The 24,815-nt window shown below is 53.6% G+C and overlaps 2 protein-coding genes across 7 annotated transcripts; one reads left to right on the top strand and one right to left on the bottom strand.

Annotated features, from left to right (window-relative positions):
- Nucleotides 1-4,368: 4,368 nt before the first annotated feature.
- On the top strand, nucleotides 4,369-8,897 carry CUNH16orf92 (chromosome unknown C16orf92 homolog). 2 transcript variants are annotated; one of them, XM_032155859.2, is made up of 5 exons: nucleotides 4,450-4,569; nucleotides 4,892-5,050; nucleotides 5,164-5,251; nucleotides 8,287-8,368; nucleotides 8,802-8,897. In XM_032155859.2, the coding sequence occupies exons 1-5, from the start codon at nucleotides 4,494-4,496 to the stop codon at nucleotides 8,877-8,879; spliced, it is 483 nt and encodes a 160-aa protein (XP_032011750.2). In that variant the 5' UTR covers nucleotides 4,450-4,493; the 3' UTR covers nucleotides 8,880-8,897. The 2 variants fall into 2 exon arrangements, with proteins under 2 accessions (XP_032011751.2, XP_032011750.2); XM_032155860.2 differs by lacking the exons at nucleotides 8,287-8,368; nucleotides 8,802-8,897 and adding an exon at nucleotides 5,371-5,869 and having other exon boundaries at nucleotides 4,369-4,569.
- Nucleotides 5,592-21,894, bottom strand: TLCD3B (TLC domain containing 3B). Of its 5 annotated transcripts, none has more exons than XM_058440898.1 (6): nucleotides 21,754-21,894; nucleotides 16,454-16,584; nucleotides 10,633-10,716; nucleotides 7,808-8,042; nucleotides 6,896-6,991; nucleotides 5,592-6,638 (listed from the first exon to the last, which is right to left on the bottom strand). In XM_058440898.1, exons 2-6 carry the CDS (start codon nucleotides 16,576-16,578, stop codon nucleotides 6,354-6,356), a joined length of 825 nt encoding a protein of 274 aa, XP_058296881.1. In that variant the 5' UTR covers nucleotides 16,579-16,584; nucleotides 21,754-21,894; the 3' UTR covers nucleotides 5,592-6,353. The 5 variants fall into 5 exon arrangements, with proteins under 5 accessions (XP_058296881.1, XP_032011723.1, XP_058296882.1 ...); XM_032155832.2 differs by lacking the exon at nucleotides 21,754-21,894 and adding an exon at nucleotides 17,234-17,610; XM_058440899.1 differs by lacking the exon at nucleotides 21,754-21,894 and adding an exon at nucleotides 17,234-17,308 and having other exon boundaries at nucleotides 16,454-16,580.
- Between the last annotated feature and the right edge of the window lie 2,921 nt (nucleotides 21,895-24,815).

Below are 24,815 nucleotides of genomic sequence, written 5' to 3'. Positions count from 1 at the left end.
TAGCAAGACAAGGCCCCATGCTGAGTTGGCTGGAGAAGGAGTCCTGAGAACTGGTGAGTGTGGCTCCAGGGCTCTGAGTCAGGGACAGGTGCACCTGCTGGGAGGCAGACAGAATGGAAAGAGAGAGAACCATTTGATTTGACAGATTATGAGCTCTTTTGTGGACTTGATCAAAGCAGCTTCAGTGGATTGGTGGGGACTAAGCCAGATTAGAAGAGGCTGAAGAATTGGCTGGGCGCGGTGGCTCATGCCTGTAATCCCAGCACTTTGGGAGGCAGAGGCAGGCAGATCACCTGAGGTCAGGAGTTTGAGACCAGCTTAGCCAACGTGGTGAAACCCTGTCTCTACTAAAAATTAAAAAATTAGCTGGGCGTGGTGGTGGGTGCCTGTAATCCCAGCTACTCAGGAGGCCGAAGTGGGAGAATTGTTTGAACTCGGGAGGCAGAGGTTGCGGTGAACAGAGATCGCGCCACTGCACTCCAGCCTGGGTGACTGAATGAGACTCCATCTCAAAAAAAGAAGAGATTGAAAAGTCCATTAAAGGTGAGGGAGTGGAGACAGCAGGTGTAGATGACCCAGAGTTGCCCGTCTACTCTAGAATGATGCGCATCTATGAGTTCTCTCCCTTGTCATTCTTGAGGGCAGGGACCTTGCCGTGGTGATTTCTGAGCCATAAATGGAGTCCAGCCAGTGCGTAGCAGGAGCTCACCACGTTTATGTCATGGATGAATAAATGAATGAATGGATAATGCATTGTTTGGGTCAAAACGGCCTTTACTGGTAGAGATAGCTGGATGTTTTTGAAGCATTTGAGGAAACAAAAGAAAGTCAACCCCAAAGGCCATAGGCTCTGTGTCCCTTCTCCCAGCTAACCTCAAGGAGCAGTTGCATGTGGGCCTGGGGCACGAGCCCTGGCCCAGCATCAGGAACCAGGTTATTTATTTATTGAGACAGAGTCTCAAGTGTCACCCAGGCTGGAGTGCAGTGGCGCGATCTCGGCTCACTGCAACCTCCACCTACCGGGCTCAAGTGATTCTCCTGCCTCAGATTCCTGACTAGCTGGGACTATAGGCATGTACCACCATGCCTAGCTAATCTTTTTTTTTTTTGAGACAAAATTTCGCCCTGTCACCCAGGCTGGAGTGCAGTGGCACAATTTAGGCTCGCTGCAACCTCTGCCTCTTGGGTTCAAGCAGTTCTCCTGTCTCAGCCTCCCGAGTAGCTAGGACTACAGGCGCATGCTACCGCACCCGGCTAATTTTTGTATTTTTAGTAGAGACGGGGTTTCACCATATTGGTCAGGCTGGTCTTGAACTCCTGACCTCAGGTGATCCACTTGCCTCGGCCTCCCAAAGTGCTGGGATTATAGGTGTGAGCCACTGCGCCCAGCCTTTTTTTGGATTTTTAGTAGAGATGAGATTTCATTATGTTGGGCAGGCTGGTCTCGAACTCCTGGCCTCAAGTGATCCACCCATCTCAGCCTCCCAAAGTGCTGGGATCATAGGTGTGAGCACCGCGCCTGGCCCAAAAACCACATTACAGAGTCCCTTCTGCCACCTCTCACATGCCTTGTGGCTTTGGATAAATCCCTTCCTTTTTCTTAGAAGTGATCTGCATGGCGGCTCACACCTGTCATCCCAGGATTTTGGGAGGCCAGGGTGGGAGAATCACTTATGCCCAGGAGTTTGAGACCAGTCTGGGCAACATAGCAAGACTCCATCTCTACAAAAAAAAAAAAAAAGAAGTAGGCTGGGTGCAGTCACTCACGCCTGTAATCCCAGCACTTTAGGAGGCCGAGGCGGGTGGATCATCTGAGGTCAGGAGTTCGAGACCAGCCTGGCCAACATGATGAAACCCCGTATCTACTTTAAAAAACTACAAAAATTAGCCAGGCATGGTGGCACATGCGTTTGATCCTAGCTACTTGGGAGGCTGAGGCAGGAGAATCGCTTGAACCAAGGAGGCAGAGGTTGCAGTGAACCAAGATCGTGCCACTGCACTCCAGCCTGGGCAACAGACAGAGACTCCATCTAAAAAAAAATAGGCAGGTGTGGTGGTGCACGCCTGTGGTCCCAGCTACTTGGGAGGCTGAGGTGAGAGGATCGTTTGAGCCCAGGAGGTCGAGGCTGCACTCCAGCCTGGGTGACAGATAGAGCAATATCCTGTCTCAAAAAAAGGGAAGCCATCAGCGCAGCACAGGGGAAGCAGCCCACGTGAGCCAGTCCCATAGATATTCGTTTCCCTCCTTCCCCACCCCCGCCCCGCCGCCCCCTTTTTTTTCTCTCTCTGGGCTTTTTACTTGTTTAGGAACTCTAAGCTGTTCATGGCAAGTACCGCGAGTCCTAGCCCACCTGCTCTCTGCATAAGGTTGCTGCAGAGCACCTCACATGCGCACAGATACACGCCTGGCTTTAGGGGAAGTCGCGGCACTGGGTCTGCAGAGTCCACTGAGCACGCACCTTCGTCGTGAAACTAAGGAAACCCTGGAGTGTCCTTGGGCTTGGGTGGGATGGAACATGCCCGTGACAGACAGGCCCACCTGACAATCAGAAGGGAGCTCTCCTTAGCTGGGATGGGGCCGCAGGAGTGGAAATGGCTGTTGGGAGGTGGCAGAGATGGGAGATGGGGTGGCCACGGGGGAGCCGCCGGCCACAGAAGAGGAAACGCAGGTGCAGGGAGCAGAGTCTGCGAAGGACGCGTGGATGGCCAAGAGATGTGCCTCGGAAAGAGCCGAGGGACTTCCTCTGACCAACCCCCGACGGCTATTCCCAGCCATCCGTTTTCCTGCAGCCGCAGATACAACCTGTGGAAGAGGCGGGAGGAGGCCCGGGAGTCCGCCCGGCTGCGCCTTCCCTACGGTGGGAGCGGGGACTCATGAGCGGACGCTGCTGCCACCTAGAGGGAGACGCCTGCTACTCCTCTCTGTTCCTAATCCCAGCGTCGTTCCCGGCTGAGCACTGAGGAGGGGGTGGGGGAGGATGGAGAGAGCCCTGTGCCCCTGGATCTGCGGATAGGATGCAACGGGGAGCCTCAAAGAGGAACCCTCCCCCCAGGAAGTGTGCATTGCCCACACTACTTTTCCCCTCTGTGCCGTGATTTCCTCCCGTGTATAAGGGAGGCAAGAGTACCTGCTTCTGGGCTGGGCTTGGTGGCTCACACCTGTAATCCCAACACTTTGGGAGGCCGAGGCGGGCAGATTATCTGAGTTCAGGAGTTCAAGACCAGCCTGACCAACATGGTGAAACCCCATCTCTACTAAAAATACAAAAATTAGCCGAACAGTGGTGGTGCGCGCCTGTAATCCCACTCTTCAGGAGGCTGAGGCAGGAGAATCGCTTGAACCCAGGAGGTGGAGGTTGCAGTGAGCTGAGATTTTGCCTCTGCACTCCAGCCTGGCCGATAGAGTGAAACTCCATCTCAAAAAAAAAAAAAAAAAAAAAAAAAAAGAGTACCTGCCTCTGAGGGTCAGTGCAAGGGCAAATGAACCAATTTGTGCAAGGGACTTGGCTATAAATGGGGTCCAGCCAGCGTAGTAATAGGTGTTCAATAAATGCTACCCGCTGGGCATGGTAGATCATGCCTGTAATCCCAGCACTTTGGGAGGCCGAAGCTGGAGAATTACCTGAGGCCAGAAGTTCGAAACCAGCCTGGGCAACATAGCGAGACCTCATGTCTACAAAAAATGCAAAAATTAGGCAGGCATGGTGGCACATGCCTGTGGTCCCAGCTACTCAAGAGGCTGACATGGGAGGATCACTTGAGGCCAGGAGTTCAAGGCTGCAGTAAGCATACAACTGTACTCCAGCCTGGGTGACAGAGTGAGATCCTGTCTCTGAAAGTATATAAAATAGGCTGGGTGCTTTGGGAGGCCGAGGAGAACAGATCACCTGAGGTGAGGAGTTCGAGACCAGCCTGACCAACATAGTGAAACCCTGTCTCTACTAAAAATACAAAAATTAGCCGGGTGTGGTGGCAGGCAGATAAAAGGAAGGGATTTATCCAAAGCTGTAATCCCAGATACTCAGGAGGCTGAGGCAGGAGAATCACTTGAACCCAGGAGGCAGAGGCTGTAGTGAGCCAAGATCGCGCTACTGCATTCCTGCCTGGGTGACAGACAGAGACTCTGTCTCCAAAAAAATGAAAATAAATAAAACAAATGTTACCTGTGGTTGATCCAAGGGGTAACCGGAGGTGTGTGGCCATGTGCCGCCACCCCAAATTGTGCCTGTTGTCCAAACACAGCTTCCTTTAGTTCGGGCTTTCAGCAAGATGGCCCTGCCACATCCCTCCTCTTTGTAAATGCTGGGGCTGCCACCATTATGGTTTTATCATCAGTGACATTCCAGAGGATGAAGACTGGTCCCAACCTCTCCTCTCCTCTTCTGATGACAGTGAGGGATGGGGGAGGGGTCACAGCTCCTAGCACTTTCTCCCCTCACCCCAAAGTGCCATCAGAACAGCTCTGGGCTGTGACATCACAGAGCCCCCACCTCATGATAGGAGTCATGAGGCTGTGGCCGTGGGTGCTGGTGTGGGTGTGGCTGGCTGCACTAGGGGCCATAGAAACTGGTAAGAAGCTGTCTTGGGAGCAGCGGGAAGGCAGGCAGCTCTGGGGGCATAAAGTGTGATGCCCACTTAGGGACTCGGAAACCAACCCTGCACCCTCTCCTTTTCTTTCCACTCTTCTCTCCCATCCTGCTGGTCCCACCCACCCCCCAACAACCGTGGGCCTTGTCGTGGTGCACCCAGCTGACCCTGAGGGAAATCAAGACCCTCCACAGCCTCTGCAATAAGGCTGAGTGGTCTCACAGGGTCCCAAGTCAGCTTCTGCCTCAAGAGATAAAGGCAGGGGTCAGCTTGGCTGTTGTCACAGACTTTGCTTGGGTCCTAGCACCCAGACCCAAGCGTGCCACAGCGTCAGCCCTGGGAACAGAGTCTCTGCGCTTCTTAGACAGACCTGACTTCTTCAATTATCCGGACTCAGACCAAGCCAGGCTCCTGGCTGTGGCCCAGTTTATTGAAGAGAAGCCCATCGTGTTCATTAACTCAGGTATGAACCAGCTTGAGCAGGGACCTCCCTCCCCGCCAGGGCCTGGAGGAGAGCAGCCCCAGACCCTTCATTGGGCCATCAGAGGGGAGTTAAGGGTCCTGCTTGTCTAGCAGGTTCCAGCCCCGGGCTCTTCCATCACATCTTGGTGGGCTTCCTGGTGGTGGCGTTCTTCTTTCTCCTTTTCCAGTTCTGCACCCACATGTAAGGCCTGCCCCCTTTCTCCAACCCCACCCACCACCACCTTCCTTGGGAGCGGCTGAAGATCCCAGTTCTAGCGGGGCAGGGTGTGACCTCTCCCCTCTGATCTCCATGCCCCACAGAAACTTCCAGAAAGGGGCCTAAAGAGCCGGACAAGGGCTCTGGACTCAACCTGAGCACCCACACCCAACTCCTCTCCTGTTGAAGGGCAAAAGTTCCCTGCTTTCCTCCTCCCTGACTGTCCAGCGAGCAGCCGGGGATCCTGCCCCCTCTGTTTCCCATGGCCCAAGCCCCCCACCTCCTCCCTTCCCAGCCCCAAAAAACTTGGTGGCAAGGGCCTTGGTGGCGTTCACGCAGATCGTCTTTTATTAGCGGTCTGTAAAGCACCTCCCAGGGTCCCCTGACCCCAGATTGGAGGAAGCCTTGAGAGGTCAGTAGCACCAGGGACATGGCAGGGCCCGAGGGCGTGATGTGCAGCCGATGGTGAGGGACTGGGCACCCTCGCCTGCCCCCGGGGTTGTCAGCACTGGGAAGGCGTGGGGGTAGCAGCCACCTCCCTCCCCCAACCCAACAGACTAGTTCAAATTTGGGTAAATAAATAAAATAAATAAGATTCCTCAAGCTGGCCTACCCTGGAGAGGAGCCGTGGTTGCAGCCGGCCACTCGGGAGGCCCGAGGGCCAGCGGGGGTTAGTTGGGGCATCCTCTCCTCTCGGGTGATGGGTAGCCCTGAGGGGTGGCAGCATAGGGGCTGGGATGGCCTTGGCAGAGGCGCCTCCCCACATTCTGACTCCTGGTCTCCTTGAAACCCTGTCGGTCTCCCTCCCCACAAGCCCTCCTGCCCTCAGTGGGTGGGAGGCGGTGCCCCCTCCCCTCCTGCAGCACAGGGGTGTGCAAGAAGGGGGCACGGTAGGGAGAAGAGGTCCCCTCATTCCACCTCCTCAGTCCCCGAGAGATGGGGCCTCTTCCCTTTCGGGGTCATTGTCAGTCCTGGGGTTGTCCGGGCAAGAGGACCCTGGCTCCCACCCCCAGCCATCAGCCCCAGAGCCCTGTCTCCACGGGGGTGGGGGGGGGAGGGGGAGAGGGGAGGGTCCCGGCCCCCGGCCTCAGTCCTGGGCCTGGCAGGCCCGGGGCGGCCGGGAGCGGGGCCAGAAGAGGCGGCAGGCCCCGCGGCAGATGAGGAAGAACCAGTAGAGCTGAGGGGCCAGGAGCAGCGCAGCGCCCAGGTTGACGTGGGCAGGGATGGCCAGGGGCACGGCCAGCAGGGGCAGGCCGGCGTGGCGCCCATAGGCCCAGTACAGGTACGGGAAGAGCAGCACCCGGCAGCAGAGGAAGCTGAGCAGCATCAGGGCCCCGTTCACCTTGTGCAGCAGCGTGTGCTGCTGCTTGTACTGAGGAGACACAGACATGGTGGCCGTGGCAGCAGAAGGGCTAGGCCACCCTTGGCCCTCTCCCTGCCTCCCTGCGACCCTAGCAGGCAGCTCCTCCCAGACCGGACACTTTGCCAGGACACAAGCACCAGGTGCTCAAAAGGCACGGGGTGAGGGGAGATGATGAAGGGGCCAGAGCCCTTGGCAGCAACCTTGAAGGTCCCTCCCCTTCCTGTGACCTCCCCATTGGGCTCCCGCACCCTCCCGTGCTCACTCACCTGGATGAGGATCTTGCCAAGGCAGACGAAGGGTGTGCTGACCTCTGCCATCAACATGCAACCCAGAAAGAAGTCTCCCTTCCCCTGTCGCCACACCTGAGCACAGAGGCAGGAAGGTGAGGAGCTGGGGCTGCCCCTGGGTTCTTGGGCAGCCCCCGCCCTTCCTCTTTCCCCTCTGTCACTTTGGGAGATGCTTGACTCTGAAGGTCAGAACACCTGGGTGCAGGGCTGGGCGCAGTGGCTCACGCCGGTAATCCCAGCACTTTGGGAGGCTGAGGCAGGTGGATCACTTTGGGAGGCTGAGGCAGGTGGATCACGAGGTCAGGAGTTTGAGACCAGCCTGGCCAACATGGTGAAACCTTGTCTCTACTAAAAACACCAAAAAAATTAGCCAGGCATGTTGGCGGGCACCTGTAATCCCAGCTACTTGGGAAGCTGAGGCGGGAGAATCACTTGAACTCAGGAGGCAGAGGTTTCAGTGAGCCGAGATCACACCACTGCACTCCAGCCTGAGTGATAGAGAGACTCCGTCTTGGAAAGAAAAAAAAGAGAAAGAACACCTGGGTGCAGGAGCAGGTGCATGACTTGGCTGCATCCCTCTCACGGTCCTGCAGAAAGACTGTGTCCCTTATGTAACAAGTGAGGACACTGAGGCTCAGAGACGTGCAACTACATATCCAAAGAGCCACAGCCGGGCATCGTCCAGCCCGGGGCCAGGCTGCCCCCACACCCTGGGGCCCCTGGGCTGGTGCTCAGTGAACCCTGCCTGTCCACAACAGCTTTCCCTGGGAATGCGCTGGGTCTGCTTGGCTGTCAGTACCCAGAACCGGGGCTTCCCAGGCTCCTGCCAGCACCAGCAGGACCAAGGAGCGGGCCACCTGCACCCCACGCGCCCAGCTCCCCGGGACTCACCACCGAGAGAGGGAAGCACACCAGCACCATGGCGGCATGGTGGAGCACCATGAGGAATTCCTTGTGCAGGTAGCCGCGCGCTATGGCCCACATGCTGCCCGGGGCTCTGGCCGCTCCGTCGTCCCCTCCATGCCCTTTGACCTGGTGCTTGTGCCAGTGACAGAGGAACATGGCGTAGATGTCATAGATGAAGTAGGGCACAGCAAATTGCGTGTAGGCAGAGGACAGCCAGTGTCTGTTGGGCAGAGAGACAGGGTGGGGGAGCAAGGAGGAAAGGGGACACCAGTGAGTGGGGGCGGATCTCAGGGGTCAGCACGGCAGCCCTGGACAGGAGCAGAGTCTCGGGTACAGATGAGGGATCCAGAGGGTAGCGGGTGAGAAACTTGCCCAAGGTCACACAGTCACGCAGCTAGTAAGAGATGGTGCTGGGATTCAAACCTGTGGCCTCAGAACTCACCCATGTTCCTCTCTCTCTGCAGTACAGTGGGGGGAAAAGAAAAGACCAGAAGATGCCCGCAGACCAAAAGGCACAGATACAGTGACAGAATAAGCCCAGGCCAGGCAGGTGGGACCTTGCCATGGTTATTTGTCCTAACCTTACCATGAGATTAGGACCAGCAACAGCTGAAAGGGCGACAGTGCTGGAGAGAGAGGTCACAGGGGTGAACGCCCATTCCTGCCTCCTCGGGCAGGCGCTCTTCCAAACTTCCCATGCATGCACTTATTTACCGCTCCCAAAACCCTGTAAAAAGTAGGTGTGGCCATCATCCCCACTGTACAGGTGAGGAAGTGAGTCACAGAGGGGCTAGGTAACCTGGCCAAGGAAGGGACATGGGCAGTGTGGCTCCACAGCCCTCACTGTCATCCCCACTGTCCCAAGAAGATCCGAGAGGCATCAGAGACAGACCTTGTTGGCAAGTGAGAGGTCTTGTCAGCGCTGTTCGCCCTGCCCCAAAGTCACCCAATCTCTTGTCTGTTTTGTGTTGTTTTTCAGGGACGGCCAAGCGTTAAGGGGAAAATGCAGAGCAAAAGGAGCCAAGGACAAAGAAAGTTCCATGTTCTTGGAGAGTAAACAAAAACGAGAAATGGATGAATAGACAAGACAGCTTTTTCTTCTGGAGTCAGCACATTGGCAGTTCCTCTTAAATCCTGTAGTCCCGAGACTGGTCTGGGGTGGGGGCAGGAGGTCAGAGAGGCAGGACCTGGGGTGCTCGCCCCACAAGGGGTAGAGGGATGAAAGCAGAGTCAGCCAGAAGCCATCACCAAATATGAGGCACGTGGAGGGGGCCATGGAGAAGTTGGGGCTGAGGCCTCTGAGGATGGGGAGCCTGGGGCAGGCGGCCTGTGAGTGGAGCCAGCCCATTCTCCAGCAGGGACGGTACCAGGGAAAAGGGAACCTGAGACTGTGGTGCAATGGTGTGAAGCTGCGGCCCAGAGGCAGGGAAAGATGAGAGGGGAGGGGCAGCTGCAGAGAACGCGAGGCGGGAACACAGGGAGAGACGGCCCAAGAGTGGCCTGGAGGACTCAGGGCAAGAAGCTGCCCAGAATGCAGGCCCAGCAGAGGTGATGGGAGATGGGACAGCTGGGCTGGTGCAGGAGACCAGGAGAGGCCACCAGGCCCTGGGCTGTTGTGTGAGGTGTTAAATCCCATCCCCACCCTCTTGGCAATTAGGTGCTCAGAAGTAGGAACAGCTGCTGCCCTGGATTAACCCGGATCCTCCCCACCTACCTAAGGATTAAAGCAGGGAAGAAGGACAGGAACAGACACGGGGGGCCTGGGGAGCAGGGGGGTGCAGAAGCTAAAAGATGACCTCTGCATGTGAAGGCTGGGGAGGAAGTGCTGGATCCCAGGCTCAGCTTGGAGCAGGGGTGGTGGGAAGGGGCGGGCAGAGGCCAAGAAGCAGCCAAGTCCCTGGGCAGGGTCTGAAGAAAGAGTTAAGCCAAGAACTGTCCTCTGCAGCTGCCACTTAATTCCTCTCGCTGAAGCCCTTCCAGGAAGGGCCGCTGCCTCACCACAGAAGAGGCAACTCATCTTCGGGAAAAGAGGAGGCAAACAGAAACAGGGCACCCCCCATCAGGGGCGTCCAGAGAATGTCCCCTGGGACTCAGTGGCTGCCACAGAAGGGAAGTGGTGCTGAAAGTTACAAAGGGGGTGTTGTGGGCACCTCTAAGGCAACTTGCAAGAGGCCACCCGTGGGTCACCTAGGGCGGCCGTCAGCACCACGGACAGGGCCCCTCTCCTCCCAGTCCCCCGCCTCCTGCCCGCACACCTCTGGGCCTTTTTGGCAAGCACCAGACACTGCAGCAGCTGCCCGGCCACATTTTGGCCTCTTCACGCTCATCCCCTCCCGCACTGCCTGGCCCTGTGTGGCCTTGTGCGTGTCATCTCTTCCCTCTCCTTTCCCTCACGCATGGAGTGGGTGCCGGATGCCTGGATTCTGGGAGGGGCTGAGGGGTGAGCCTGGCATGAGGAGGGGGCACCCCATCTGGGTGCTGGCTGGAAATGGGGTCTGCCTCCTGGGGTGGAAGGCAGGGAGGAGGTGGGGAATCCACGACAACATGAGAGACCTAGAAGCCGACTAGAAAGCGCTTTGAGGATCCTCTCTGATCCCTGCTCCTTCTCCCCCTGGTTCTGACCTTTAAGGACAGGACGGGATAAATTTATCCCCGGGTGTTGAGTTGCGGTTATTGCAGTTAACTTGCTCAGGCCCAAGTTAAGGGCTTGGGGACCACGGACAGAGTTCCCTCCAAGATGTGGGGTCTTCCGGGATTATCCGTACACACCAACCACTGGCACCTGGGCAGGGGGGTCTTGCAGCACTTACTGGTCATCGATGATGTGCTTGCAGGAGGTGGAGACGATGTAGCCAGCAGTGGAGGCCATGATGGCCTGGACAGAGGACACCAGCCTGGGGGAGAGAGGGAGGTGTGCTAGAAAGGCAGAAGGGAAGAGGCGTGTGCCTTGATTTCTCCTCGTTGCTAGTCTAACCACTGCGCTTTGCGTTCAGCCACTTCTCAGGCCAGTCCTTGCCCGCCTTCTCCCAAGGCTGGGCTGCCTGAGATGTGCCCCCACGGGCACCTCACGGCTCTCCGGCCCGCTCGGCTGCTGTTCCTCAGTCCACCCCACTCCTTGCCACCTTCTTCCTTCCCCATTTGTGGAAACTGATTCTCCCTCTTCTCAAGCCGGCAAGGTGTCCGTCCTGAGGTGAGACCCCACTGAGAGTGAACTGCTGGCCTGGGCCTCTCCCCACGAGGGGAGCCTGGGCTGGTTCTTGCCCCGCTTAGCTGTCCAGTCATGACACAGGCCTCACTCTGGACCCTTTGTGACCCCGAGCTCCCCAGTCACTTTCCCACTGTCTCCTGACTGCCACCAGCCTCCACTCTGCACTCTGGCCCTGTTCTAGGGGTACAGAGTTGTATCATCCACTCCTCCATCCCTGGCCCCAAACACTCGCCCTGAATGACACCTAGCTGTCAGGCCCTGGCCTCGGTCCCTAATGTCTTATAGGAATGTCTTCACTGCATGCCAGCCCTGTTTTGGGTGTACGGGGAAGAAGAGAGAGGCGGGCTGAACACTAGTAGACCAGATGGCCGGGCTGGATGAGGTCTCCCAGAACAGTGAGCAAGGCAGGCAGTGAGGAGAGAGGAAGCCTGGGGGTAAAGCCCCGGACCCCCACAGGAGCTCCCGGTCCCCCACCGCTGAGGGTCCAGAGAAGTGCCAGGTCCCTTCCATTCCCCGAGAAGCCCAAGAAGCAGAGAGTGGCTGAGGGGAAGGAAAGTGGTTTACCTGGCTGAGACAATGACTGCGTCGGCCTCCTCCCAGCGTAGCTGGGGCAGCCGCTGGAGCGTGTTCTTGGAGAGGAGGAAGAGTCCGGGGAACACCACCCCCCCGGCCACCATCGGGGTCAGCATGGTGGCTCAGGACTTGGGCAGGGAGGCAGGCGGGCCGTGAAGGGGCAGGGAGGCCGAGCGGAAGGAGTTAGGGGTGGAGAAGGGAAGCCAAGCCCGGGAAGGAGGGAGAAAACGATGGGAAGGGGCACAAAGGGGCCAGGGCAGGGATGGGATGGGGCCAGGGAGTCCAATGAAACTGGGGAGTCGGGAGGGGGCTGGCTGGGCAGAGACAGGGGAGGGGAGGATGGGAGAAGGGGAGCAGGAGCAGGCCAGTGAGGGATGGGGAGAGGCGAAGAGGGGATGGCTTGGTGAGGGACAGAGAGGAAGAGGGGACAGGAGGAGGAGGATGCGGATGGGGGAGGGGAGGGAGCCACCAGGCAGGTGGGGAGGGGAGGCTTACGTGAGAGGCTGGGAGGGCCCGAGGAGGCGGGGAGGGGGTGGGGGTGGGTCTGGGTGCCAGCCCCAAAGGAAGGAGGTGGGCGGGAGGGAGCAAAGGAGCAGCCAGGCAAGCGGTCAGCGGTCACAACCGCTCTCCCCGCTCCGCTGCCTCCTCTCGCTGCCGCCCCAGTCCCCGCCGCCCGGCACAGACACCGCACATGGCATCATAGAGACTCCGTGCCCAGCCCCCTGCCCCCTCGGTGGGGAGGGGGAGGGGGAGGGGAAGCGGCCAGCTTGGGGAGGACGGGGGAGGGGCAGGGAAATGATGGCACCGACCAGACACCGAGAAACCGGACCTGCAGTGGCGTCTCCCCATGCAGCTCTAAGCCACAGCCGCGGCTGCGACAGAGATGGGGGGAGCAGAGAAAGAGGGAGGGGGAGGCCCTTAAAGGAACAGCAGCTGCGGCGGCATGGGGGGCTGCTGGGGACAGGGGCCAGCTCTTCTCTTGGGGAGGAAGGGGGCCCAGGGCTCCTTGGCCAGCTGGGAGGGGGCCCTGAACCCCCATAGGGGCCTGACCCTGCTTCCCATCAGCACTTTGCAAATGCCTGGCATCTCCTCCCTCGCCAAGCCATCCCTCTGTGGCCTGACCCGGGTCCGAGCTTTGGGTGCCCACTCCAGCGGAAGAGAGGGTTCCTTGGGAGAGGGAGCAAGTGGTGCTTTCTCAGAAGGAAGAGCTGAGGGAGGGGATAGGAGCAAAAACATCTCAACACAGCATCCTCAGACCCAGAGGCCCCCTCACCCGATGGCCGGGAAGGAAGCTGACATTGGCCAGAGGGGGCACCTGACTGTGTTGCAGGGCTGCCCATGTCCTGTCTGCTGCAGGAGCTCCGAGGGCGCTGCGCCTGTCCTTCCCACAGGGCCAGCAATGATCCTGAGGCTCCCTGAGGTCACCCAGTTCAGAAGTGGCAGAGCCCTCTCATTGCAGGCGTCGGAGGGGCAGGGAGTGGAAGAAGGGGGGACGGTGGCGAGGGCGTGGGGCAGCTGCCTCTCGGGAAGTCCCAGGGAGCCCTAGGATGCCCAGGCCCTGTTCTTCAGACTGCCAGCCCCTCCTGGCCTCCCCAGTTTCCTTAATGCTCCTAGCTCCCCTTCCTCTGCAACTTCCACAAACAGCCTAGTTTCAGAGTGGGAAAGGACTGCGGGGTGGGCTAGTGCAAGCTCCTCACTGGCCCATAAGGAAAGTGAGGCCTGGGGACTGGGCCCGGGCCGCGCTGTGGGACCTGAGCCAGAGGCACTGCCCCCTTTGACTTCTGGCCTTCCATCCTGATCCCAACTGTCCTGTGGACTTCAGCATGACAAGGGCCTGTAATGCAAACTCCTTTGGTCTCCAAGCTCAATAATCAACCCTATGGTTTGCCTTTCTCTGCCAGAGCCCACTCCTCGCCTCCCCCAAAGAAAGGCAAGGGAGTGGGATTTGCTGTTTTGTGCTGCCCTCTAGTGGCAATATGTAGGAAAGCACCCAAGAAGTCACGCTGATTTAGAGCCGGTTTTAGAGACAACAGCGGACCTAGCTCCTGTCCTCAGCCCTTCACGGGAGGGGGAAAGGGGATCCAGCTCCCTGAATTTTTACTACATGCTGGGCACAGCACCAGGTGATTTCTACTGATTCTTATTTGGTATCCCTGTTTTATAGAAGAAACAGGTTTAGAAATTTTGTGGGTTTTTGTTGTTGTTGTTGTTGTTGAGATAGGGTCTCATTCTGTCCCCCAGGCTGGAGTACAGTGGCGCGATCATGGCTCACTGCAACCTCAACCTCCCCGGGGTCAAATGATCCTCATACCTCAGTCTCCCCAGTAGCTGGGGCTACAGGCACACATCACCATGCTCAGCTAATTTTTGTATTTTTTGTAGAGATAAAGTTTCACCATGTTAGCCACGCTGGTCTCAAACTCCTGGGCTCAAGCGATCCACCTCTGCCTCCCAACATGCTGATATTACAGGTGGGAGCCACCACGCCCGGATAAAAGCTGGGTTTCAAACCCATGGTTGCAGCCGGGCAAGGTGTCTCACGCCTGTAATCCCAGCACTTTGGGAGGCCAAGGCTGGCGAATCATGAGATCGAGACCATCCTGGCTAACACGGCGAAACCCCGTCTCTTCTAAAAATACAAAAAATTAGCCAGGCATGGTGGCATGCGCCTGTAGTCCCAGCTACTTGAGAGGCTGAGGCATGAGAAGCGCTTGAACCCGGGAGGCGGAGGTTGCAGTGAGCCGAGATCGCGCCATTGCACTCCAGCCTGGGCGACAGAGCGAGACTCCATCTTAAAAGAAAACCAAAAAACCATAGTTGCATAACCCCAAAGCCACACATGAGCAAAACTGCAAAAAGGACAGAGGTTGGGGAGGCTGGGTGATGGGCGGCCACCGTAACTACTCGATTGAGGACTACAAGGCTGGTCATGGAACTGCGGTTTCACTTCGGGTGAGTAGAGACAGGCTTTTTTTGTCTGCCAGGGAATCCATGTAGACACCCTAGTAAAATCTGTGTTCCGTGTACCCCCTCCCTCTCCTATGGTTTGCTGATAGTAAACTTTTATGGTAAGCTTTGTCACACAGGTCATAGATCTGCAGCCCAAGGGCCTAACCCAGCCCACATACATGTTTTGTTTGGCCAGTATGCAGTTGTCAGTATAGTAGTTCTTAAATAAATTCTTAGTTACTTATCAGTATTCAAGAATTGGGAGAGGCTGGGCATGGTGGCTCACGCCTGTAATCCTAGCACTTTGGGAGGCCAAAGTGGGCAGATCACCTGAGATCAGGAGTTTGAGACCAGCCTGGCCAACATGGTGAAACCCCATCTCTACTAAAAATACAAAAATTAGCTGGACATGGTGGCACACACCTGTAATACCAGCTACTCGGGAGGTTGAGGCAGGAATGTTGCTTGACCTTGGGAGGTGGAGGTTGCAGTGAGCCAAGATCGATCCAGCCTGGGCAACAGAGTGAGATTCTATCTCAAAAAAATAAAAAGAATTGGGAGACAGCCCGCCACAATGACATGCACCTGTAGTCTCAGCTACTCAGGAGGCTGAGGCAGGAGGATCACTTGAGCCCAGGAGTTCAAGACCAGCCTGGGCAACATGGAGAAACCCTGTCTCTACTAAAAGTACAAAAATTAACCAGGCATGGTGGCGCACACCTGTAGTCCCAGCAACTCAGGAGTCAGCCCGATTCTCAGGGAGAATCACTTGTCAGGGAGGTCAAGGCTGCAGTGAATCATGGTGGTGTCACTGCATTTCAGCCTGGGTGACACAGTGAGACTCTGTCTCAAAAAAAAAAAAAAGAAGAAGAGGCCGGGTACAGTGGCTCATGCCTGGAATCCTAGCACTTCGGAGGCTGAGAAGGAACCTGTGAGCTCAGCAGTTCAAGACTAGCTTGGACAACATAGTGAGACCCTGTCTCTACCAGAAAAAAAAAAATTAGCCAGTCATGGTGGTGCATTGCCTGTAGTCCCAGCTATGGCAAGGGGATTGCTTGAGCCCAGGAGTTCAAGGCTGCAGTGAGCCATGATCGTGCCACTGCACTCCAGCCTAGGCAACAGAGCAAGACCCTGTCTCAACAACAGCGACAAAGAATCATAATTCCAAAAACACTGGCCCACGTTCTAACCATATAACATTATCAGTGGCTGGAGCCGAGCAGCACTGGCTCTCAGCAGAGAAGGTGAGTCCTCCAGCCTATATCATCCCCACAGAGCCCACAACCCTCATATTATCTGCAGCGGTTTTCAACCCCTGCTCTACAGACGCTGATTCACATGATCCTCACACAACATCTCCATGAAGAAAGGAAAGTGGGTGTTATTATTAAGCCCATTTACCAGTGAGGGATCTGAAGTTCAGAGAAGTTAAATGACTCACAAAAGACCCCACTGTTGGTGTCTTTTTTTTTTTTTTTTTGAGACAGAGTCTCACTCTGTCACCTAGGCTGGAGTGCAGTGGTGTGATCTCAGCTCACTGCAACCTCCACCTCCCGAGTTCAAGTGATTCTTCTGTCTCAGCCTCTGGAGTAGCTGGGATTACAGGCACCTGCCACCATACCTGGCTAATTTTTGTATTTTTAGTTCAGACAGGGTTTCACCATGTTGGCCAGGCTGGTCTTGAACTGCTGACCTCAGGTGATCCACCTGCCTCAGCTTCCCAAAGTGCTGGAATTACAGGCGTGAGCCACCGTGCCCAGCCTGCTGGTGTCTTTTGACTCCAAATCCCAGCTCCACCCCACACTCTGCTTCTGCTTTCACCACGAACTCATCCTGAAAGTAAGAGATCAGTTCCACCAGCCACGGCCCCAGGAAGGACACCCTCACCCTGGTCCTCTTACTTGGATGCTACCAGGACAGCCTCTTGTCTCTCCATCTGCAGGCTGGCGTGGTTCTGCAAGCCCCAGCGCAGGGCAGTGAAGCACAACGGGAAGAAGACGCAACCCACTGCGAACAGCAGGGTCATGCCTGCCTGCAGCCAAGAAGGCAGAAAAAGACGGCCATGAGAACACCTCAGCACAACACCCTCAGAACCCCCGGCAGCCTTCTTCACTCCCAGTGAGGCAAGACCCAAGAGACCCATCCATCTGTGGCCATTGAAAGCCACCAGGCAAACCTCTTCTCTAAGCTCTTTGCATCCTTATTACTCTTAATATTCCTCATCTGGGGCAATTCGACATCCTAATTATCCTAATTTTTTGTTTTACACACCCAATTTAGACCTTTTTTTTTTTTTTTTTTTTTTTGAGACGCAGTCTTACTCGTGTTGCCCAGGCTGGAGTGTGGTGGCGTGATCTTGGCTCACTGCAACCTCCGCCTCCCGGGTTCAAGCAATTCTCCTGCTTCAGCCTCCCAAGTAGCTGGGATTACAGGCGCCAGCCACCATGCCCAGCTAATATTTGTGTTTTTAGTAGAGACAGGACTTTATTGTGTTGACCAGGATGGTCTCGAATTCCTGACCTCAGGTGATCTGCCCACCTCGGCCTCCCAAAGTGCTGGGATTACAGGCATGAGCCACTGCACCCAGCTCCTCCTACTCTTAAACTCCACCATTTTCCATCTTCTGCATGCCCCGCCCGCTGCCCACCCTATGTCACCTCTACGTTCTCTCCAGTCCTCACCTCTGAGGGACAGGTTGCAAGACGGAAAGGGAGGTTGATGTTTCTCCTCAGCACCCAGAACTTGGAAAAAGGAAGGGAGGGGGTTGTCAAGATATTTGGAACTTTAAAATGACATTTCTTGAAAAAACAAAATAAAGCCAAAGCGATTGTTGTTCCATTAAAAAACAAAACAAAAGAAATAACAGGTGCAAGCCTGAAACTACATATATTTACATAGATATCATTTTTGTTTAGAAAGACCTCCCCTCCCATCTACTCTGGGGAGCAGAGGTGTGGGGCAGGCACAGGCAGGATGAAGGGAATCAGGCCCTGCCATCCTGCCTTCCTGAAGTGGCTTCCAAGGGACCTTCTCGGGATAAAAGGAAGGTGTCAAACTGCAAAGGCACGAGGCCGCTCTGCAGAGGCGGTTGGGGAGGGCAGGAGTATGCTCTCCCATTGGTGGACTGGCCAGAAGATGCCATCCTCCCATTGGCCCACCAGTGGATACATGTGCCCTATCATTTGCTTCCTGTGGGGGCTGGGGGGCGGTTCCAGCAAGCCTTGCCTAGAATTGGCCAATTAGAATCCATTGGTGACTTGATGGACAGCTACGTTTCAGGGACAGGGCGCAAAGAAGGAAAAGGAGAGGGGAATTAAAAGCAGGTGCCCGGCCGGGCGTGGTGACTCACGCCTGTAATCCCAGGACTTTGGGAGGCTGAGGTGAGTGGGTCACCTGCGGTCAGGAGTTCGAGACCATGCTGGACAACATGGGGAAACCCCGTCTCTACTAAAAATACAAAAATTAGCCAGGCGTGATGGCGGGCACCTGTAATCCCAGCTACTCGGGAGGCTGAGGCAGGAGAATTGCTTGAACCCGGGAGGCGGAGGTTGCAGTGAGCTCAGATCTCGCCACTGCACTCCAGCCTGGGCGATAGAGACTCTGTCTCAAAAACAACAACAACAAACAAACAAACAAACAAACAAACAGCAAGTGCGGTGGTTCAGGCTGGAATCCCAGCACCTCGGAGGCCGAGGTGGGAGGATGACTTGAGGCCAGGAGTTCAAGACCAGTTTGGGCAACGTAGTGGAACCCCTGTCTCTACAAAAAATAAGAATAAGAGGCCGGGCACGGTGGCTCACGCCTGTAATCCCAGCACTTTGGGAGGCCGAGGCGGGCAGATCACGGGGTCAGGAGATCGAGACCATTCTGGCTAACACGGTGAAACCCCGTCTCGATTAAGAATACAAAAAATTTAGCCAGGCGCGTTGGCGGATGCCTATAGTCCCAGCTACTCGGGAGGCTGAGGCAGGAGAATGGCGTGAACCTGGGAGGCAGAGCTTGCAGTGAGCCGAGATGGCGCCACTGCACTCCAGCCTGGGCGACAGAGCGAGACTGTGTCTCAAAAAAAAAAAAAAAAAGAAGAAGAAGAATAAAATAGTCCAGTGCAATGACACATACCTGTGGTCCCAGGTACTTGGAAGGATGAGGCGAAAGAATGGAAAGAATTGCTTGATCCCAGGAGTTCAAGGCTGTAGTGAGCTGTGATCATACCACTGCATTCCATCCTGGGCAACAGAGCAAGACCCTGCCCCCCCAAAAAAGTAGTCCTAAGTAGTTATTGATTTAAAAGGCGGTGTAGGATAAAAGGTAAAGAAGGCCATTTCTACTGTGGGAGTACATGGACTTCAAATTCAGAGTCCACAGATAATCAAAGAAACATTTCACTTCCCTATTGCTGAAATAAAGAAACAAATAAAGAAACATACTGTATGGCTCTGTTTACATCAAATTCAGAAAAGCAAAACATCTATCATGAAAAATCTGAACAGTGTTTAACTTGGGGAAGGTATTGACTGGGAGGAGACCCCAGGGAACCTTCTGAAGTGTTGGAAATGCCCTTATATTGATCACCAGTGTATACATATGTAAACGTTCTCGAGGCATCCTCTTAAAATGTGTGCCCCTTAAGTGAAGCTGCAGTTTTTAAAATGCTAAATTTAGGCTCTTCCTTTCTCTGAATGATGGTGGGCAAAGCCTTTATGGGCCTCAATTTCTTCATCTGTGAGGTTGGGTTAATAATAGTGTCACATCGTTAAATGCTGCTTAGACTACAGGTCAGACATTGATCTGCATTCTCTGACTCTAAAAGAAAAGAAAAAACAGCCAAGTGTGGTGGTGCACACCTGTAGTACCAGCACTTTGGGAGGCCAAGGCAGGAGGATCACTTGAGGACAGGACGTTGAGGCTGCAGTGAGCTTTGATCACGAGACTGCACTCCAGCCTTGGGCCACAGAGTGCAACTCCGTCTCTAAAAAAATTAATTAAAAATATCAAGTTATTTATCCAAAGCAACCTTGTGGGTAGGGATTATGACTGTACCTCTATTTTACAGATCAGAAAACAGAGGCACAGAGAGGTTTGGTACCTTGCCCAAGGTTAAACAGTTAGGAAGTGAATAAAATTTTTTTAAATCATATTTTCTGAATTTATTTGTCCCTGTAATGTTAGGCAGATATAGAAAACATAAACTTATTTTCCTAAGGAACCGAAAGGCTTTTTTAAAAAGGAGGGAAAAAACACCACTGAATACAATTTAGACATCCTCATTTGTATTTTCAGAACTTATCCTTCTCCTCCTCCTTCCTCTTATTCTTTTTTTTTTTTTTTAGATGGAAGTTTGCTCTTGTTATCCAGGCTGGAGTGCAATAGCGCAATCTCAGCTTACCGCAACCTTCGCCTCCCAGGTTCAAGCGATTCTCCTGCCTTAGCCTCCCGAGTAGCTGGGATTACAGCCATGTGCCTGGCTAATTTTGTATTTTTAGTAGATATGGGGTTTCTCCCTGTTGGTCAGGCTGGTCTTGAACTCCTGATCTCAGTTGATCTGCTCACCTTGGCCTCCCAAAGTGCTGGGATTACAGGTGTGAGCCACTGCGCCCGGCTTCTTCCTCTTAATCTTTTGAGACAGGGTCTCACTCTGTAGTCCAGGCGGGAATGCAATGGCATGATCCTACCTCATTGCAGACTCGAACTTCTGGACTCAAGCAATCCTCCTTAGCCTCTGCCTCAGCCTCTAGAGTAGCTGGGACTACAGGTGTGCACACAACACTCAGCTAATTTTTGTATTTTAAAAAAATTTTTAGCTATGTTCTATGGAAAGGAATCTTTGTACTTTTTATAGAGATGGGGTCTTGCTATGTTGCTCAGGCTGGCCTTGAACTCCTGGCCTCAAGCAATCCCCTTGCCTTGGCCTCCTAAAGTGCTGGGATTACAGGCATGAGCCACCATGCTCGGCCAGCGTTTGCTTCTTTAGCTACTTTATTTTCTTCCCTCTGGATGGGACTCTGAAAATTAAAAGTTAAACCAAGAGCAGCCAGGTATGGTGGCTCACGCCTGTGATCCCAGCACTTTGGGAGGCAGAAGGGGGTGGATCACCTGAGGTCAGGAGTTCGAGACCAGCCTGGCCAACATGGCGAAACCCCATCCCTACTGAAAATACAAAAATTAGCCGGGTGTGGTGGTGCACATCCATAATTCCAATTGCTCAGGAGGCTGAGGCAGGAGAATAGCTTGAACCCAGGAGGCAGAGGTTGCAGTAATCCGAGATGGTGCCACTGCACTCCAGTCTGGGCAACACAGCAAGACTTTGTCTCAAAAAAAAAAAAAAAAATATATATATATATATATATATATATGAAAAGATCCTGAGCTGGGATCTGAAACCAGGCAGCCTGCCCTGCTATTTTCCCAGCTCCTGCATAGCTCGTTGTGAGGACTAAATCATGCCAATGCATAGAAACTACAATACTTCACATGGTAGCCAGTAGCCAGCTACTGTCATTCCGAGCCAGCTACTGTCATTCTGAGCACCCCCCGTATGCCAGGCACCGGGCTGAAATACTTTATATACATGCTCCCGTTTAATCATCTTTGCCACCTTACAAATAACTTCCCCGTTTTACTGCTGAGAAATCTGAGTCTCAGAAAAGTTGAATGACATGCTTCAGACCATACAGTACATGACAAAATCGGTAAATGTGACCGCTGCCTTCCAAGTCTGGAGAAAAGGAGGTGAAGAGAGGAGAAGGCGTGAGGGGAGGAGAGAAGATGGGAGAGGGAAAAAGGTGACAAGAAGGGATGAGAGCAGGAGAGGCAGAAGGAGTGAAGAGGAGTAGCACCCCTCTGGGGTTTTTTTTTTTCTTTTTCTTTTTTTAAAATTTGAGACAGAGTCTCACTCTGTCACCCAGGCTGGATTGCAGTGACACAATCAGAGCTCACTGCAGCCTCCACCTCCCGGGCTCAAGTGATCCTTCCACCTCAGCCTCCTGAGTAGCTGGGACAATAGGCGTGTGCCACCACACCTGGCTAATTTAGGGAGTTTTTTTCTTTTCTATACATGGGATCTTGCTATGTTGCCCAGGCTGGTCTTCAACTCCTGGGCTCAAGCGATCCTCCTGCTTCAGCCTCCCAAAGTTCTGGGATTACAGGCGTGAGCCACTGCACGTGACCAGGGATGGTCATTTTCCTCTGCACCTGTGCTTACCCTGGACAAGAAAATGTGGAAGGCAGGAAAGTTTCCAGGCCATGAGCTGGTTAGAGTCAGGCCCGAGTTTCACTGGAATCTGGACTCGCTCCTACATTTCTTCCTTTCCTTGTCAATTTCTTCTTGTTTAGAGCAAAACAGTCCAAGGCTGCACAAGCTTGTCTGAGAGAGAAAATATGAAAGGAGAAAATTGTGGTTTTGAGCAATGGCTTTAAATTTTTGTAATAGTGATCCACAAGAGATATCTGTTATTTTATTTCTTTATGTATTTATGTATTTTTGTTTGTTTGTTTTTGAGACAGAGTCCCACTCTGTCGCCCAGGCTGGAGTGCAGTGGCGGGATCTCAGCTCACTGCAAACTCCACCTCCCGGGTAAATGATTCTCCTACCTCTGGCCGGGCGCGGTGGCTCACGCTTGTAATCCCAGCACTTTGGGAGGCCGAGGCGGGTGGATCACAAGGTCAGGAGATCGAGACCACGGTGAAACCCCGTCTCTACTAAAAATACAAAAAATTAGCCGGGCGTGGTGGCGGGCCGGAGGTGAGGCAGAGAATGGTGAACCAGGGCAGGATTGCAGTGTGCCGATGGCCATGATCTAGCCTGGGGACAGGGGGATGTAAAAAAAAAAATGATTCTCCTACCTCAGCCTCCCAAGTAGCTGGGATTACAGGCACGCGCTACGCTACCACGCCCGGCTAATTTTTGTATTCTTAGTAGAGACACCATATTGGCCAGGCTGGTCTGAACTCCTGACCTCAAGTGAGTGCCCACCTCAGCCTCCCAAAGTGTTGGGATTATGTAATCCCAGCACTTTGGGAGGCTGAGGCGGGCGGATCACGAGGTCAGGAGATCGAGATCATCCTGGCTAACACGGTGAAACCCCGTCTCTATTAAAAATACAAAAAATTAGCCGGGCGTGGTGGCAGGTGCCTGTAGTCCCAGCTACTTGGGAGGCTGAGGCAGGAGAATGGCATGAACCTGGGAGACGGAGCTTGCAGTGAGCCGAGATCGTGCCACTGCACTCCAGCCTGGGTGACAGAAAAAAAAAAAGTGTTGGGATTACAGAGGTGAGCCACTGCGCCCAGCTGAGATATCTTTTATTTTGTGACTGCAGTTCACGCACCCACACGTTGAATGGAAAACCTTTGCACAACACGTTCTGACTCATTATATGCAGTGCCCTGTGGAATTTTCTAGATCATTTTTCCACCAAATATTGATCATGACCCATTAAGCCAATTTCACTGCCCACTAGTGGCTAAACAAGCCAAGCGGGAAAAACCTTGGTTTGGACAGCAGTGTTTCTCAACTTTTCTTTCATTATTGTTCCCCTAAGGAGCCCTTTTCAGACTTTTTTTTCTAATCGCTGCCTATCATGAAAGTTTAATAACACAGATATACTGTATGTCTATTTACATATATCTTTTCCATATTAAAAAGAGTAAGTTTTTTGCCCCCTTGGGGGCGATATTATCCCAGTTGAGAAGGCATCATTGTCCTAACGCTCATTTTGAGCCGCTTTATTTATTTACTTACTTATTTTATTTTATTTATTTATTTTCAGATGGAGTTTTACTCTTTTGCACAGGCTGGTGTGCAGTGGCAGGATCTTGGCTCACTGCGACCTGCACCCCCCAGGTTCAAGCGATTCTCCTGCCTCAGTCTCCCAAGTAGCTGGGATTATAGGCGCCCACCACCACGCCCAGCTAATTTTTGTATCTTTAGTAGACACGGGGTTTCACCATGTTGGCCAGGCTGGTCTCAAACTCCTGACCTCAAGTGATCCACCCACTTTGGCCTCCCAAAGTGTTGGGATTACAGGCATGAGCCACCGTGCCTGGGCTCTGATCCGCCTTTATACACACCAATCCCAACATCCAATGAGATAGGATTAGTCCCATTTTGCAAGTGATTAAGTGGAAGCTGAGAGGTTACATTAATTATTGAAGATTGAAATGGCTGACAATTAGACTGGGAATCCAGAAATTTACCAATATCCTAACTCAGCCTCTAGTTTCTCCAAACCTTTGTTTCCCCACGTAAAAAAACCTAAGTTATGGTCAGTTATGGGTGTTTTTTGTCGTTATTGTTGTTGTTGTTTTTCTCTATTTGACCTAATAAGAGCAAACATTAGGCCAGGCACACTGGCTCACACCTGTAATCTCAATGCTTTGGGAGGCCGAGGCGGGTGGATCATGAGGTCAGGAGTTTGAGACCAGCCTGACCAACATGGTGAAACCCCGTTTCTACCAAAAATACAAAAAAAATTAGCTGGGCGTGGTGGCACGCGCCTGTAATCCCAGCTACTCAGGAGGCTGAGGCAGGAGAATTGCTTGAAACTGAAAGGCAGAGGCTGCAGTGAGCCGAGATCAGACCACTGCACTCCAGCCTGGCGACAGAGTAAAACTCCGTCTCCAAAAGAAAAAAAAAAAAAAAAAGCAAACATTTATAGAGCATTTACTAGATATCTGGCAGCAATCTAAGCCCTTTATATATATTAACTAACATAATCTCCACAATAATCTTAAGACAGACATACTGGGGTTTTTGTTTTGTTTTGATTTTTGAGACGGGGTCTCTCATGTTGTCTCCCTTGATGGAGTACACTGGCACGATTAGCTCACTGTAACCTCAAACTCCTGTGCTCAGGGGATCCTCCTGCCTCAGCCTCCCAAGGGGCTGGGACTACAGGCTCTCAGTCTCATCACTGCCAGCTTATTTTTTAAGTTTTTTCTACAGATGGGGGGGGTCTCGATTTGTTGCCTAGGTTGGTCTCAAACTGCTGGCCTCAAGCATTCTCCTGCCTTGGCCTCCCAAAGTGCTGGGATTATAGGCACAAATCACTGTGTCAGGTGAGACATACTGTCAGTTACTGTTCTGATGAGGAAATTGAGGCACAGAGAGGTTGTGTGACTTGCTCAAGGTCATGCAGGTAGAAAGTGGCACAAGCGGGGATTTGAACCAAGTAATCTGATTTTCAGAGCACAGGTTGTGTTTTGTTTTGTTTTTCACCATGTATTATTTTTTAAGATGGGGTTTTCACTCTGTTGCCCAGGCTGGAA

The sequence above is a fragment of the Hylobates moloch genome, unplaced genomic scaffold, assembly GCF_009828535.3.
Source record: "Hylobates moloch isolate HMO894 unplaced genomic scaffold, HMol_V3 SCAFFOLD_6, whole genome shotgun sequence".
Classification (NCBI taxonomy): domain Eukaryota; kingdom Metazoa; phylum Chordata; class Mammalia; order Primates; family Hylobatidae; genus Hylobates; species Hylobates moloch.
The sequence above is the reverse complement of the archived record's forward strand: the minus strand, read 5'-3'. Positions and strand labels throughout refer to the sequence as shown.